Source organism: Tiliqua scincoides, chromosome 1 (genome assembly GCF_035046505.1).
Source record: "Tiliqua scincoides isolate rTilSci1 chromosome 1, rTilSci1.hap2, whole genome shotgun sequence".
In the NCBI taxonomy this organism is placed as follows: Eukaryota; Metazoa; Chordata; class Lepidosauria; order Squamata; family Scincidae; genus Tiliqua; species Tiliqua scincoides.
In genome coordinates, this window is record NC_089821.1 from 237,112,395 (window position 1) to 237,129,200 (window position 16,806).

General features: G+C 43.6%; 1 protein-coding gene across 1 annotated transcript in view; it reads right to left on the reverse strand.

Moving 5' to 3' along the window:
• LOC136647522 (uncharacterized) overlaps positions 1 to 16,806 on the reverse strand; it is a 52,946-nt gene that overhangs the window by 28,583 nt on the left and 7,557 nt on the right. The window contains exons 3-12 of the mRNA XM_066623121.1: positions 16,691 to 16,780; positions 15,942 to 16,068; positions 12,419 to 12,513; positions 11,533 to 11,689; positions 10,178 to 10,297; positions 5,078 to 5,420; positions 4,095 to 4,214; positions 3,921 to 4,034; positions 2,798 to 2,918; positions 1,616 to 1,821 (exon numbers count right to left, since the gene is read on the reverse strand). Coding sequence (XP_066479218.1) covers positions 1,616 to 1,821; positions 2,798 to 2,918; positions 3,921 to 4,034; positions 4,095 to 4,214; positions 5,078 to 5,420; positions 10,178 to 10,297; positions 11,533 to 11,689; positions 12,419 to 12,513; positions 15,942 to 16,068; positions 16,691 to 16,780 — 1,493 coding nt within the window. The remainder of the gene's footprint in view (positions 1 to 1,615; positions 1,822 to 2,797; positions 2,919 to 3,920; positions 4,035 to 4,094; positions 4,215 to 5,077; positions 5,421 to 10,177; positions 10,298 to 11,532; positions 11,690 to 12,418; positions 12,514 to 15,941; positions 16,069 to 16,690; positions 16,781 to 16,806) is intronic.

The following is a 16,806-nucleotide window of genomic DNA, read 5'->3' on the forward strand; positions in this document are numbered from 1 at the left end:
AGTGTGGGGGGTGTTCACCCGTATTCACTGTTTCACTTAACCAGAGGGGACCGGTACAACAAAAGGGGGCCTGTGTCACCTCCTTTCACCATCAGAAGCCTATGTGTACCATGTAAATACTTGTTAAGGATCATGTAATAGGCATGGATACAAAGGTACAACCACGACCAGTTTTTTGCATCCCAAACTGGAGGAGTGATTCTACATCCCCATTGGCAGCACAGAGTTGTACCCGCCAAGGGTTATAGTAAAGGGTCTTCACCTTACATTTAGCAACAAGTTATTCAGATCTGCTCCAATTTTGTTGCACAAGACACAGCTGTTGCAGCAAATCCCTCTACTTGCTGCAACAGGTATGTCTTGTGCAACGAAATTGGAGCAGATCTGAATAACTTGTAGGCAGGGAGAGAAGCTGGCTGCACATATTCTAGGCATGCCATATGAATTTGGAGGAGTTATGCTTTCAATCTCTCTTTTCAGGAAACTTTTTCCTCCAAGATTTGTCATCTGCCTCTAAAATATATTATATTTTACATATAATTACATGCATATATATATATTACATTAATATATTACATATATATTACATTAATATATTACATATATTATATTGTTATATATATATAATATATATATTATATTACATATATATATTGCATGCATATATTACATGCCCATAGAATCACTGTGTATGCAAAAAAAGTATCTCAAGAATAGTACTTTCCATTTAATTACAGCAATACCTTGCACTTTCATCTGGTTAGGGACCAGAACAAGGAAGTAAAAAATGGATGAATGACAAAGCACAGCATTACCTGCAAATTTATTTTGGTCAGTGAAAAAATAAATAATTATATAACACATAAGAATGCATGTGTTAAACCCCCTGCTAATTGGGTAAGAGGCACTTTTTCAAGTGGGTGCTCCTTTTTTTAGCAGGGGGAGAATAACTGGCCCACCTCACCCCAGCACTGTCTGTTCTAGTGGCTGTCTGCTGGTATTTCTTTGCATCCTTTTAGATTGTGAGCCCTTTTGGGACAGGGAGCCATTTAGTTATTTGATTTTTCTCTGTAAACCGCTTTGTGAACTTTTAGTTGAAAAGTGGTATATAAATACTGTTATTAATAATAATAATAATAATAATAATAACAACAACAACGTGGAACCTACATAAACAGAAAGAAAAATAAACATAAGAATGTTGATTAACGTTGTGAAAGGTTGGATGAAATTGGACAAAAGAGGAAAGCACATGGATGAAATCTGAAGTGGTATGACTGAAAATGGTTGAAAGAGCAAAGCGATACCAGTCAAGTGGATGAAAGTCAAGGTACTGCTGTACAATTATTCCATTTAATAATGTCAAAAACAAGGTTCTAGCCCCAATGGTCGCAAAGAAGGAATGCATCTGTTGATGATTCCAAACTGGTTTGCAAGAAACAATACCTAGCATATACGTATACTTATATACAATCAAAGAGCTTCACTTATATTATCATGTCTTATGACAACCTTGAGTACATAATACACTAAAAATCCAAGTGTCAAATTTATTCTTAATGTCTACACAAAACATAATTTAATCAATTAAAGAATATAAAGTAGGTCATCTTACATTGGTGTGTGCGCTGCTCCAGATCGATCTCCCCAAATGTACTCTATGTCTACCTTTTTCGTTTGTTTATAGAAATTTAACCAGGAGATATAGTTAACTAAAGGTGATGCTTCCGATATGTTTGCAGGAGACTGAGGGACTTGAGATGCTTGCAGTGGCGATGGAGGTGACAGTGGCTGCCTCTGTTGTCTGAAAGAAGACTCTGCCTATCAACAAAACGTGTAAGTTAGATTGCAGTCTTTCCTGCAATTAAGTCGCACTCTTACTTCTGAATAGACAACCACAGGGTTAAGCTGCAAATCTACTTAAGAACAGAGAACAGCGACTCACTGAATCCCCTCATTACACAGGTAGATGAGAAACAGGAGCTTATTTTCAGAGCAGTGTCTGTCCTAACTACCATGTTAAAATACAGAGCTCAGCAGGCAGGGCATAGATAGGCCCTGTCTGCTGAGCTCTGTATTTAACATGGTAGCCAGGACAGACACATAGTGCTCGTAAAATAATCTCTTCTTCTAAAGTAATTCTTCCTACTTCCACTGAATGAAACAGAAAAGGCACCATTGGCCGTATCTCATCAACTGCACATTGCGAGTTCATTAAAAAAGTACACCTACTTATAGTACACCAGCAGAAGCCTGTCCTAGCATACATGGGTAGGCCTTCTTGCTCATGAACAATGAACAAGCAACTGCTGTGAGCACAGGAAGTGAGCATATCTGAGTTGGGGCAGGGGGGTCATCGGCCACAGTCTGCTTCAGAGTTCAGTGAATGCAGGGAAAATTACTTGAGAAGAAGGCTACTAAGCTGCACTTTTCTTATATTCATGGAGATGACAACATGAACCCAAGTGGGTTCAGAGACACAGCTCTGCCCAGTTTTCTGAGCTGTAGCCACAGTAAAGAAACTGAACACATTTGTGCAAACAGGTTTCGCAAACTGAAATAATTAGTGCACGATTTCACGAACTCCAGGTTGGTCCAGGAGGGCTGGGAATGAGGCGGAATAGAGCATTCTTTTTAGCTGAAAGATGATGCTTGAGAATTTTGGCAGGATGAAGCTAGTAAGCTGTGGAAAAGAAACGAATGGTCCTGGTTCCATCATGGAACACTGATGTTCTCTAGGCCAAAGTGTTTCACCACCCCCTCCCCCCACAGCATGATCTATATACTTTCCACTTACTTGCTGTTCTTGTTCTATGGTTCTCCAAGCTAGTTGTGCTGCATGACCTCTTGCCTCCTTCTTGGATTTACCTGTTCCTGGGTCATACTTTCTGTTGTTTATTGAAACCACTGCAGTGAATCTGCAATGGATAAAATAACAGTAAACACCTTTAAAAGTTTCTTTGACATGTGTGGTTCATTTAAGAAGCTTATAAGAATGTAGGAAAACAGGAAATATGAGGGCTATTTAGAAAGTAACCTCCAGTAGGCTGTTAAAAAAAAAAACTACTGAGTGACAGTTTCATACAGAACCATTGTGTATGCACCCTACAAAAGGGTTTCTCAAACTGTGGGTCGCGACCCGCCAAGTGGATTGCGAGCTGATGTCAGGTGGGTCCCGAGAAGGTCCAAGCCGCCATCTTGGAATCTGGCAATTGAAGTCAGTGTCGCCATCTTGGAAACTGGAGCCTGGCAAAATAGACTGTCGGCTCCACCTTTGAAGCTGTTACAGCCTTCCTGTAACAGTACAGCTTACAGTACAGCTTACTGGAACAGCAGTGAGAGCAGCAGGCACACAGGAGCAAGGCTGTGCCTGCTCCTGCAGCATTGAGTGGAGAGCATGTGTGTCTTGATTTGGAGGTGGGCTGCTTTGCTTTTGTTTGTGCCTGAAAAGACAGGCACTTTGTTTTCTTTGCTCTCTCCCTCACCCTTAATTATTCAGGGCAGCCAAGCAGGATCTGCCCTGCTTGCTTTTGACTACTAGGCAGTCCTACTCTAAACTCACAAAGAGGGACCAATAGAACAAAAACTATTCAAACTGGCCCTTTTTGTAGGTCAATATATATGAAATCAATTTCTAACTATTCTTCAGCATACTAAACGCTATCACTCTGAATATGTCCAGAATACACTGCTTAAGGAAGGGAGATCCCAACCTAAGGCCTACTTTCAGGAATACAGAGGAAATTAATTAATTGTTATAGTAATTAAGGTGCAGCTGTAGTAAGACATTTGTGTTTCAGATTTTGTGAAAGGACTAGAGCTTTCTATCCCAACCCCCCTAGCTAATACAATAATAAACAACTTATTAGCATAAAAAGTGGAGAAAAGTGCCTTTTCCCTCATATCATTAATCAACTTACACAGGATCATGAGAAGGGCCTTCAGAACCAGTATCGATATAGGTAAGCGTTAACTTGTTTCTCTGACAATATTCATTAAGCCTTGCCTTTGCATCTGCCATCTTGATGTAGCCTCTGAAAATGGAAGAAATTTCAATAAATACAGTATTGCATGTGCAACTGAATTACTCTCACCTCACCATATAAAACGAGTTCTTGTCACTGGCTGGCTCCAACATTATTTTTATTGGGGGTGTCTCTGCTGCCACAGTTACAATGCTTCCACCACCACCCAGGCTCTCCTCCAAATAAGAGCTGCAAATGTAGAGGAAGGAGGGCATCTGTTCCCATTCAAAATGCCACTTTCAGACTAGCTGTCCCTGAAGCACTGTTCAGACATCCCCCCCCCATGCATTCCTGTAGACAGGGCAAAGTGGGGGAAGCATCAGTCCATTGCTAAGACCCACCTCTTAGCATACTCCCAAAGCCCCGTGTCCCCCTTCCCATCTCTCTTCGACCCTCTGGAGCACACAGTCGGATGGATTTGTGCTCACTTCCTTGTGATCTTTTGTTGGCACCAACAGAGACAAGTAATGACTTTTGGCTCCCAGCAGGAAACTGAGAGCCCAATCCTATGCCTGTCTACTCAGAAGGAAGTCCCATTATAGTCAATGTGGCTCACTCCCAGGTAAGTGTGGATAGGATTGCAGCCTGAAGTTGCAATACTATCCACACTTTCCTGGGAATAAGTCCCATTTAATACAATTGGACTTACGTCTAAGTAGACATGCCTAGGATTGTGCCCGGAGAGCCCAAGCCTATGCCTGTCTACTCAGAAGTAAGTCTCATCAGAGTCAATGGGGCTTACTCCCAGGAAAGTGTGGATAGGATTGCAGCCTTAGAGCCCAAACCTATGCCTGTCTACTCCCACTGTAGTCAAAGTGGCTTACTCCCAGATAAGGGTGGACAGGACTGCAGCCTGAGCCGGTCTGCAAGTCAGATCCAGGCCTGCCCTGCTGCAGACGAGCAAAGGCTGGCGACGGGGCCAGGCAGAGAAGGCCTTTTTCCTGCTGCTCCCGACCACCCGCCTCTTTAGGGAGGCTCTTCCCGGTCCTGCTGGGGCTTCAGCCCCCTGATCCAGTTCGCCCTCCCCCAGCACACGGCCCTCTTACACTCACCAACCAGGCAGCAGCGGGGACCTCAGCAACTCCCAGCCAGCCGCGAGCAGCGCGTCGTGTCTCTGCGCCGGCTGGAGACGGGAACCTTCTCCGCCCGCAGCGCCGCTTTCGTTTCCTCGCAGCCCGGCGCTGTCGCTGAGCAGGCGGGCTCCGAGCTGCGGCTTGGCGGAAAATCGAAAGTGAAAGTGGACTCCCGCAGCTCCTGCCCCGCGCGCCCTCTTTCCTCGTCTCGGCCTTTCCCGGGATCTCGCATTGCCACGCCCAGGGTCGGGACGAGCAGGGGGCTGCATGGATGGATGCAAGCGCCCAGTGGCCGGACGCCTGTGCAGGCTGCAGCCGGGGGCTTCTCCAAAAGGGTTTGGCTTTGCTTTTTTGCATGTCTGCAAAAGGGGGAGGGAACGGCAGGCTCCACCCCGATCACTGGGGCAAACAAAACAGACCCTCCACGTGTTGCAGAGAGGCTGCAATCCTATCCACTTACCTGGGAGCAAGCCCCATTGACTATAATGGGACTTACTCCTGAGTAGACATGCATAGGCTTGGGCTCCCAGGCTGCAATCCTATCCACATTTTCCTAGGAGTAAGCCTCATTGACACTAATGGGACTTACTTCTGAGTAGACATGCGTAGGAATGGGCTCAGAGATCCTACGGAGCGACTGCCCACCCGCCTCTCCACTCCAGCAAGAGCTGGGGCTGCACACACCCATGCAAATAGGGGCAGCTGTGCAACCAAAACAAGAGGGGAGCGAGAGTGAAAGTCTTCCCCCAGCCCCCCTTCTATAGGCAATGCAATCAAACGGTGTGACTCCACAGAAATAGTGCCCTCTCGCCTTCCCGCCGCACTGCTGGTTTGGGGCCAGAGGCGAAGCGCTCACAGTAGCAGCTCCAAAAGGGGCGGTTCCCAACCTGCAGCGAGGACAGGCAGCCTGCTGGGCACTGCTGGAGTTCTAGCGACATTCTGCCAGTGCCCTCTTTCCGCTGGACGCCCCCTGTGGTGTGGTCAGGGTGACCAGGCGTCCTCTTTTTCCAGGATGTGTCCTGTTTTTAAGTCTCATGTTCTGGAAAAGAACTTAAATGTCCTCCTTTTCCCTGTGAGCGACCCCTGCAGGCAGAGCATAGCCTTCTTGGAATTAATCAACTACGGTATATAAAAGTATATGTAATATAGTTTTAAATGTAATCATAAGTAATATAGTGTTCAAATCAATATACGAGTGTTTTTAGCTTTCATTTTGTCATGTCCCACATTTTTCTTGTCTTACATTTTGGGCTGCCTGGTCCTCTTTTGCGGATATGACACCTGGTCACCCTGGATGTTGTACCCTCATGTTATAAGTTGGAAAATGCATTCACATCGCTAAAATTGGTTTGTCTGACACGAGGAAGTCAGTGGGCTTTCAAATTCCCAGCTTCTTGCCTGTTCACAACCATCACACAGTGGCAGGATGGTCGTGAACCATCCTCTTCCTCTTATGGTTGACAGAGAGCATAGACGCAAGTCTTCCTCTTGAGCGCCACCCAGAGGCTGGCAAGCAACCTAAGCCAATGTGGCACACACTGATTGTCCTCTGCCTTGGGTAGCCTGCTGGTGGCGAGTAGTTAGACCAACTATTTTCAACCACTGTGCCGTGGCACACTGGTGTGCTGTGAATGATCCCCAGGTGTGCCATGGGGATTTGGGAGAGGGTCATTTATCAATAGGACCATTTGGGGATGTTAGCTCCCCATTGACCACACAGTGTGCCTTGTCAATTGTCAAAAAACTGATGGTGTGCCTTGACAATTTTAGTGCCTTGCCAATGTGCCATGAGAGAAAAAAGGCTGAAAATCACTGAGTTAGACTATGGTGTGGGGAGCAGCTGCTGCCACTCCTGCTCCTGAGCTCTTGTCTGTTCTTCTGAGAGGCTCCATCTGACAACCAAGTTTTCAAGAAAAGCTTTGTAACAAAGTGTTTCCATCTAGAAAACAGTATCAATATGAGTGGTTTCCTACTATATATGTATTGGAAAACCCTTTTCTGAGGGAAGAATGTATTTCCCACCAAATTACATTGTGACCGTTACGATACCACAGATAGTCACCTATAAGTCGACCCCACAGATAAGTCAAGGGCAGATTTTGAGCCAACAATCATGGAATTTTCTATGACCCTCGGATAAGTCAGGGGTTAAACTTAGGGGGTGTCTGACTATAGTTTTGTCTGATTTTACCCGAGGCCAGATCCTGAAAAATAACCTACCACTAATTGTTACCTAAGAACTGTAGTCTCTAATTTATTAAAAACATAGTAAAAGATCATAAAATACATTTTTATTCTTTTTAAATTCTGGTCTCCACCACCTTTTGTAAACACAATCAGAGTAAGTGCACTGTAAACAACATACCAGTAAAACAGTGGTTCCCAACCTGGGATTCATGTACTCCCAGGGACACTCAACAGGACCTTTAGGGGTACTTGAAAAAGAATGGAATAATGGCAGAAGAAGGCAAGTCATGCTCCAGAATGCCTTGCAAGGCAAGAATGCCTTGCAAGGACCAGCAAGGTAGGAAGGGAGGTAGCTGGTTGGCTGTGAAAGCCCCACCAATAGCTAGTTTTTTGGTCATCAATTCATGTATGAACCAGTGATTGAAAACCAGCACATTAAAAAAGCTGAAATATAATATGGAAAGTAATCAATCACCCAGAATTTATCAGCACACTTCTGGTGCAAAACAGTGCAAAGGTAGAGTCTTTTGTTCTTCAAACAGATGAAAAGAGAAAATGTGTGATAAATACATGAAGTCTGAGAGGAAATGAGAGCTTGTATTACATTTTGCTAATATGAAGGATACAATTTATAGAAATTGCTGCCAAGGGATATGCAAGTTGGGAACCACTGCAGGAGAACCTTGAATCAAATCCACCTTTAAGGTGTCTGGTGTGTTAAGCCAGAAGCTCTACATACAACATACAACCCATAACACATAACTGAGAGTGTGCAATTCAATTCACAGCAGAGATATTTGCAACCCTTTTTACTCAGAAATAGACCCATTGCTTTCCATGGGTGTAATTCTGAAATAATAGTGCACTGAACTGTAGCCTGGGATTTTATTTCTAATGGAAAGGAGGATCCCATCCTGGTGTTGAAAAAAACAGACCTGCTTTGCAAGTATTTGCAAAGCAGAACCAGGCTGCAGCATTTGAAAAAGGGAAGGAAGGAAGGAAGGAAGGAAGGAAGGAGAATAAAAGGTTAACTTTGGCTGGAATTTCCTGGTGAAGTTGCTGTAGAAACAACCCCTGCATCTCTTCTATGAGCTGCTGCTTGAAAGATAAACTTTTCAGAGTTGAAAGGCTCTGCCCTCTAATTGTCCTGGAGATAAGTGATAATTAGAGCTTGATTATGTGGCAAAAATTTTACATAGATGAGTATCTATGGTAGTTTGCCAACACCTGGCATAATGGCAACTGTAACTGTATATGGTTATGCTGCCAGAATGTTCCAGGTGTACACTATAAAAGGGGAGCCCTTCTATCATTTTTTCATTGACTAGCCTTTATTTAATTTTATTTATTTATTTATTTATTTATTTTAGAGATTTATATCCTGTCTTTCTATCCAATGAGGACACTCAAGGCGGAAGAAGCGTTCTGGGTCAGGGGGAGGACGGGAAGAGGACGGTCCCAGGAGTAGGAGGATGGGGAGCGGGAGGTGGGACTGAGATCCAGCAGTTATGCTGGATCCCAACACCATTCCTTGAGCCGCTGCAAGTTGCTCCACTCTCCTTGGGCTAATGCCACCTCCAGAGGTGGTGCAAGCCCGAGGAGACGCATTGGGGCTGCAGTGGCTTACCTGGGGGTAAGGGGAAGAGTTTTCCCTTGCCTCTGGCTGAGCCACTTTGGGCCCCTATCCTCCTGGCCTGCCTGTTCCAGCGCAAGATAGGATTGTGTTGTAACACACCTGCTTACTCATTGGCAACTTTGTGGGAATATTGAACTAATGAGACTGAAAAAAAACCAAACAAGATGGCAGGTAGGCAGGCAGGCCCTCCGTAACCAAAGCCTCAGTAACTGCAGTGAAGAATAATGGCCAAATCTTTTCGAACCACACCACCACCAGAACTTGCATTCTGGCAGCACAGAATGTTTTATGGCTATCACAAAATGCCACAAGGTATGAGTATTTAGCGTGGCTGGGCCACAGCTGCATGCCAGTAGCCTTCCAATCCGCCACCCAACACTGGTAAGCGAGCACATGAGGTCAGTGGACAGTGGGTGAAATGGGGGCAAAATGGGGAGAAGTCTGGGTGGATCAAGGCCATGATGGAATGGCCTTCAGCGGCAGTGGCACACTGATCTCCTTTCCACCTTCCTGGCCTTGATCTGCCTTTCCTGGTTCACTTGGACTTGTACCAGCAAAAATCTCTGGTGCATGTCTGAGTAGATCCAGTGGGACAGAAAGGGCTTACTAACAAATTTTCCCTTACCTAGAGGAGAGTTCCAAAACTGCCTCCAGAGGATGCAGCCCATGCTCTGCTTGTGGGGCTGCATCGGCAGGGGAGGGGAATTTAGTAGGATTGGACTGTAAATGTTTGTGATTCTTGCGAGTGGATAAATCTGATGAGCAAGTCAGTGGAGTCAAGAAACTCTTATCAGTGAAAGGTCCAAGAGAGAGTAAGTCATGGCAAAGGTGCTTGACTGAAAGCAACATATATCTGGGACTTATGAGCAAATTTCTTGAAACAAAAGGGGAGCCTGCAGCAGCAGAATTTATACCTGGGCCCAATCCTATCCAACTTTTCAACACTGGTGCAACTGCAATGCAGCCCCAAGGTAAGGGAACAAATGTGGCCTCTGTGAATGCCTTCGCACCATTGGATGCAGTGCACACCTCATCGGCACAGCTGCACTGGCATTGTAAAATTGGATAGGATTGGGTCCTCACTCTCCAAATTCTCTCTATTAAACATTTTAAGAATTTGACCCCTTGGCTTTAGAAGCAATACGGAAAAAATATTCTTAATTTTCTAGGTGAATCAGTTAATCAAATACCTATTTAAAAGACAAAACAAATGGGTTTGAGTGGAACTTCCCAAAATCAGAAGAGTTAGAATTTGCAGTATTTGTCATATTTTAGCTTTGCACCCAGTTTAGTTCCTGCTAAACATTCGTTGAATTTTGCATCCATTTCCTGGCTCTGAGCTTCAGTGAACAAAGTCTTCCAATCACCAACTTCACCTGCATAGAAATAAAGAAAAATTAATAAACAATATTTATGAATTCTTGTGTAGAACATCAGGGATCAGATAATTTCGGAATATTGTGACTAATGAGTATATTGTCCTGATTTACATGTTCTAGGCCCAGAGTCATGGAGGCCTGAAAAAATGAACAGAAAAAAGCAGCCTCTGGAAAAGCCCATGTGCCAGTAAGGTACAGTGGACAGAACAGGACAAGGAGAGGGGAATAGGCAGAAGGTAGGGAGAGGATTGTATCAAGGCCAGGAAGTGGATAGTATCAGTGGCAGCAGTTCTGCCAATATCCTATCCCCCTTCCCAACCTCAATCCTTCTACCTGTGTCCACTCAGACTTGCACCAGTAAAATAAAAGGCACAGATCCAAGTAGACTCATTGGGGCAGTGGGTCTGGGAACACATGTTCCCTTACCTCCAGGAGGCTTCTGGAGCTCTAACCCTCTGGAGCTTGCCCCTTCCAACAGTTCCCAATGCTCCTGATCTGAAACTGAGATCTCACTCCTGGTCTGAAAGAGAGAATTTTGTAGCTACAGACAGTGCATTGAGTTTGTAAAAGGGCGGCCCAAACTTTGTATAAAATCAAAATTGCATATGTTGAGACATAAGTAGTGAAATGTCTGTTTAGTAAAATGTAATTAATTTACTAAACTAATTTACTTAGGGCGCAATCCTAGAATTCACTTTGACTGGTGCATCGGCCTGGGAGGGTCACAAACATACCATAAAGCACGCTTGTGCCTCCTAAGGAGGAAGCCAGGCCAGTGCTCAAAGAAGCGCTGGCCTGCAGAGGCCAACGCAAGTCTCCGCACTGGCTTCCTCCTTGGAAGTTGCGTTGGCCCAACTTCCAAGAAAGGAAGAAAGGGAGGCATCCCCCATTCTCAGGAAAACAGAGAAAACAGAGAGTCTTCAGGCCGCTCTGCTCTCCTCAGACTTGTACCACCTCCAGAGGTGGTGCAAGTCCAAGGAGACCCATTGGGGCCAGCAGCCCTTACCCAGAGGTAAAGGGGAATGTTTCCCCTTGCCTCTGGCTGAGCTGCTTATGGCCACAATTCTGTGCTGGATACAGCACAAGCTCCCTGGTTTGCCTGTTCCAGCGCAGGATAGGATTGCGTCCTTAATATGTTAAGCTTCAGTTTTTCTTTTAACCATGAATGCCTGCACAATAATAGCATCAGAATAATATAGGATGCTAAAATGGGATGTTACACAGTGCTGCACCTTTTCTTAAAAGGACAGGACCAAGACCACCAAAGGTTTCTTGAGACTTATTTTTCATTGATTGGAAGGTGGCTTTTTCTACTATAGATTGAATCTTCTCATCAGACAGAGGAAACCCATAAAACTTGGCTATTTGTTTAACTCCTTCATAAAGGTTCTGTAAAATAAAAGCACAGACGGTAAAGTTAGTTGTGATTTTTTTTTGGAACATTATCTAATATTTTTAAATTATAAGCTTCTCTGAGATCCAGGAAGAGGTCAGCTAGAAATAAAAAAAATTAGGGTTGCCTTCTCTAATCAGTCAATTCATTTATTTTTTTAAATTAATTAAAATTACAGTTCAATCCTATCCAGTGTTAGCCTGCATGATGCAGGGATGCTGATTCAGCCATGGTTGTTGCACATCAACTGGCAGTATAGGGTTGTACCCATAGTAGAAGAAACTTCTTAACAAAAGAGATAGATTGCAAAACTCCAAAATAAAGTTCTGCAGTTGGTATTTATGGAAATGCATTTTTTTTGTTTTATGCTATTAAATGTTTTCCATTTCCACTCTTACCACTTTCACTAAATGCTTTCCACTATCAGATCCAAATATCCAGACTTTTAAAAACATGTTCCAATTTTAAAATGTAAACCAGGAAGAATTGAAAAATGCATAATTTATAATTCATAAAAATCCATAATTAAATTATTGATTTAATTTAATCAAAGTCCCATTCAAAATGTATTTTAACACATTATTTACTGGAAAATGCAAGGGTAATTCAGTAGGAATAGGTATAAATTGGATTAGAGTAGGTAGGCTCTCCATGATTGGAAGTTCATCCTAGTTACACTAGTTTTTAGAAAACTGTGTGTAGCAAAAATTTCTAAGCATGCTTACTTCTTTCATGTCCTCAAATGTGAGAATCATGATATTTTCTTCATCCATATGTTTGTTCCAAGCCAGAGCATGGTCAAAGTAGGATTGCCAGCAAACTGAAATGAAATGCAAAGCAAGCCAGGAGCAATTAGATGTTGATGAAGTTCATTTCAATTTATGGTGAGAATTCCACACAGCATACAATTCACACATACAAGTTTACACACTGTGATATATCCCACTTCGTTTACCATGTCTGGGGCAGGAAAAGTCACTGGTAAAGCAGTTCAGCCCCAGTCCTGCTACACACTGCTCCTTTCCACTCTGTATGCATATTATCTTATATTGTGCATATATTATCTTCTGAAGGGTAACCCAGCCCTTTGAAGCAGATCTTTAGCCTTGAGGCTGCAAAGGGAAAAGGGGGACTGGCAAAACTCATCCCCCTTTTCTAACCAAATACTGAGGATCCCACCCATTATTACTAGAAGATAGTTGCAGTATGTTTTTTCACTTCCAGGTAAAAACGCTCCAGGTGGCTTGCACACTTAAAAGAACTAAATAGCAACAAGCAACTAAAGCAAACCATTTAATTTAAAAAATGTAAGGAGCAGCAAATTGAGCAGCCAGCCAGGAACCAGAACAACCCAAAATATCGAGCAGCAGGCAAACCGAACACTTCTTTTTGAAAGTTCTTTGGTTGACACCAGCACACGATAATGAAGGGTACAAATAACCTTTCATAATTTCACAAGCCCCCCCACCACCAGTATCTCAGAAAATGGCAGCTCATTGATAGATTCATATCGTTCTCATATACACCAGAATGCACCAAGATTTCAAATTAGGCTTTCCAATATAGTCCTTTTGCATGAGCCCCAAGCTTTCAGAGTATAGATTCCTTCAGGGATTTTCCCATTTCCTAATTTACTGATCAGCTTTATCTAGCTTCTTGAGATTTAAGAGGATTTAGCTAGGGAAGATAGTGGAAGTCTAGAGTCTGATATGGGAGATTAATTGCTGCAGCTACCAAAAATAAAGTGGGAATGTAGAGATAACAGTATCTCACAGTTTGTGTAGGTAACCTGGAATCAGGATGCTTGGGATGCACCAATCTGCCTTAGATAGAGTCAGGTGATGGGTCCATTTAGCTCAGTATCGTCAAAACTGACTGTCCAAGATTTCAGGTGAGAAGGTCTCTTTGTCCTACTGAGAGATCCTAATTTATTTTTTTAAAAATGTGGATCTGTGTTCTGAATTAATTGATTTAAAATAAGAGACATGTCAAAAGAGACATGTCTGTAATTCATTTAGGATGGTTTCAGTTCTCCATGATGGCATCTACTCCTAGAAGACCCCATTTGTGAAAGATACCTGCCTAGTAAAACTTACTCATCTCATAATCGCCTAATTAGTTAGCTACAGCCAGATCTTAAGGGTCAGGCTGGCAGAAATGCCAACCAGCTGCAGGCATGTGCAGCTGGCTTGTGATTTGTATCACAAATGGACCAGCAGGGAGCTTTCTCAAGGGCAGCAGAGATAAGCCAGTGGTGGGGGTGGGAGGGACAGCGAGTTGCTGAGTAGGGAAGAGGAGGGGGCAGTTACTAATATTCTCGTACATACTATAAGTTACTAGTTACATGCACTAGTATCCTGGGCTCCTTCCTTGCCCCCTTCCTCTTCTAGGTTTATGCCAGCAAAATAGATAAGAACATAAGAACATAAGAACAGCCCCACTGGATCAGGCCATAGGCCCATCTAGTCCAGCTTCCTGTATCTCATAGCGGCCCACCAAATGCCCCAGGGAGCACACCAGATAACAAGAGACCTCATCCTTGTGCTCTCCCCTACATCTGGCATTCTGACTTAACCCATTCCTAAAATCAGGAGGTTGCGCATACACATCATGGCTTGTACCCCATAATGGATTTTTCCTCCAGAAACTCGTCCAATCCCCTTTTAAAGGCATCTAGGCTAGACGCCAGCACCACATCCTGTGGCAAGGAGTTCCACAGACCGACCACGCGCTGAGTAAAGAAATATTTTCTTTTGTCTGTCCTAACCCGCCCAACACTCAATTTTAGTGGATGTCCCCTGGTTCTGGTATTATGTGAGAGTGTAAAGAGCATCTCCCTATCCACTCTGTCCATCCCCTGCATAATTTTGTATGTCTCAATCATGTCCCCCCTCAAGCGTCTCTTTTCTAGGCTGAAGAGGCCCAAACGCCGTAGCCTTTCCTCATAAGGAAGGTGCCCCAGCCCCGTAATCATCTTAGTCGCTCTCTTTTGCACCTTTTCCATTTCCACTATGTCTTTTTTGAGATGCGGCGACCAGAACTGGACACAATACTCCAGGTGTGGCCTTACCATCGATTTGTACAACGGCATTATAATACTAACCGTTTTGTTCTCAATACCCTTCCTAATGATCCCAAGCATAGAATTGGCCTTCTTCACTGCCGCCGCACATTGGGTCGACACTTTCATCGACCTGTCCACCACCACCCCAAGATCTCTCTCCTGATCTGTCACAGACAGCTCAGAACCCATCAGCCTATATCTAAAGTTTTGATTTTTTGCCCCAATGTGCATGACTTTACACTTACTGACATTGAAGCGCATCTGCCATTTTGCTGCCCATTCTGCCAGTCTGGAGAGATCCTTCTGGAGCTCCTCACAATCACTTCTGGTCTTTACCACTCGGAAAAGTTTGGTGTCGTCCGCAAACTTAGCCACTTCACTGCTCAACCCTGTCTCCAGGTCATTTATGAAGAGGTTGAAAAGCACCGGTCCCAGGACAGATCCTTGGGGCACACCGCTTTTCACCTCTCTCCATTGTGAAAATTGCCCATTGACACCCACTCTCTGCTTCCTGGCCTCCAACCAGTTCTCAATCCACGAGAGGACCTGTCCTCTAATTCCCTGACTGTGGAGTTTTTTTCAGTAGCCTTTGGTGAGGGACCGTGTCAAACGCCTTCTGAAAGTCCAGATATATAATGTCCACGGGTTCTCCCACATCCACATGCCTGTTGACCTTTTCAAAGAATTCTATAAGGTTTGTGAGGCAAGACTTACCCTTACAGAAGCCATGCTGACTCTCCCTCAGCAAGGCCTGTTCGTCTATGTGTTTTGAGATCCTATCTTTGATGAGGCATTCCACCATCTTAGGACAGATAGGACAGATTGGGCTGGTGGAGGCTTACCCAAGGTAACAGAATGCAAGTCTATTATCTTGAGGAGACATCCAGATTGACCCCCCCCCCCTTAGATGCAGTATGCACTCTGTTGGCTCTGCTGCATCAGCACTGGAGGTTTTAGTCTTAATTTTGGGCCTTCGGTTAATCAGAGACTCAGGGATGGAGAGACAATCTCAACAGTGTCTCTTCCTGTAATCAAAAGAGCCTCTACATGTGTAATTTGAAATCAGTTTCAGTTTTCACATGTTGAGCACAGAGACATTTGGAAGCAAACTTCACACCAGGCAACATATGGGAACAAGTCCTAGGTTTTGAATTACAGAAGGAAACACTTCTAACACACTATACCTTCACCGCTCATGAACTTTCTGAAGAATTCATTCCAGGAGCTGACATTTGGAAGCACAGGATTTTTGTTGTAGAAGTGGTAATAGGATACAGCTGCATCTTTGGGGTTTCGGAAAACCACCAATATCTATTAAAATGATAGAGGAATATTTGATTTTAAAGTGATGTCTGTTTTTCTATTGATATGGTGAAATTAACATTAGTGCAATGCAACCTAAAATTGAAACATTTGAAAATTTTGAACTTCCTGATGTGACAAAACTTGAGGCAGCTTCCTCCCATTGTATCTAAAATTGGGGAGGGGGTTCTCCCTTCATTAGTTATGGCTACAATAAGAGGAAGGAAATAACGTGGTCATCTATCCCAGTAATGCTTCCTATTCACGAAGGGTTTGCTTTATTTTCAGGACTGAGCTGAGTTCAAGAAGGAATGTTCTCAGGTAAGTTTGGACAATGATGTGGAAAAGAGGGAAGGGAGGAGTGACTCTATGTGCTGTGATTTTATTCATGTGACAAGGATGTGGAAGTCTGCTTAAGATGAACTCTATTCCAGAGTCACCTTATGTGTGCAGAGGTGATAAGGAAAGGGATACTTTCACCAACACCAAGGATACAATGGGCCTAATTTTTGCATTGTAATAACAAAAACAGATATCCTGAAACCTACAAAAAATTAAGTATTCACTGTTTACATACTTAAATGCTAATAGGCAAATTTATTAGATAATAATAATTAAGGTGATCACCTACCTTCACTTTATTCTTTATAAAAGATTGAGGAATGTTATCATAAATGAGATGAGTAGTAAAAACACGTGGAGAGGGCTGATTTTTCCTTTCCTAGAATGAAAATGTTATTGACTCTT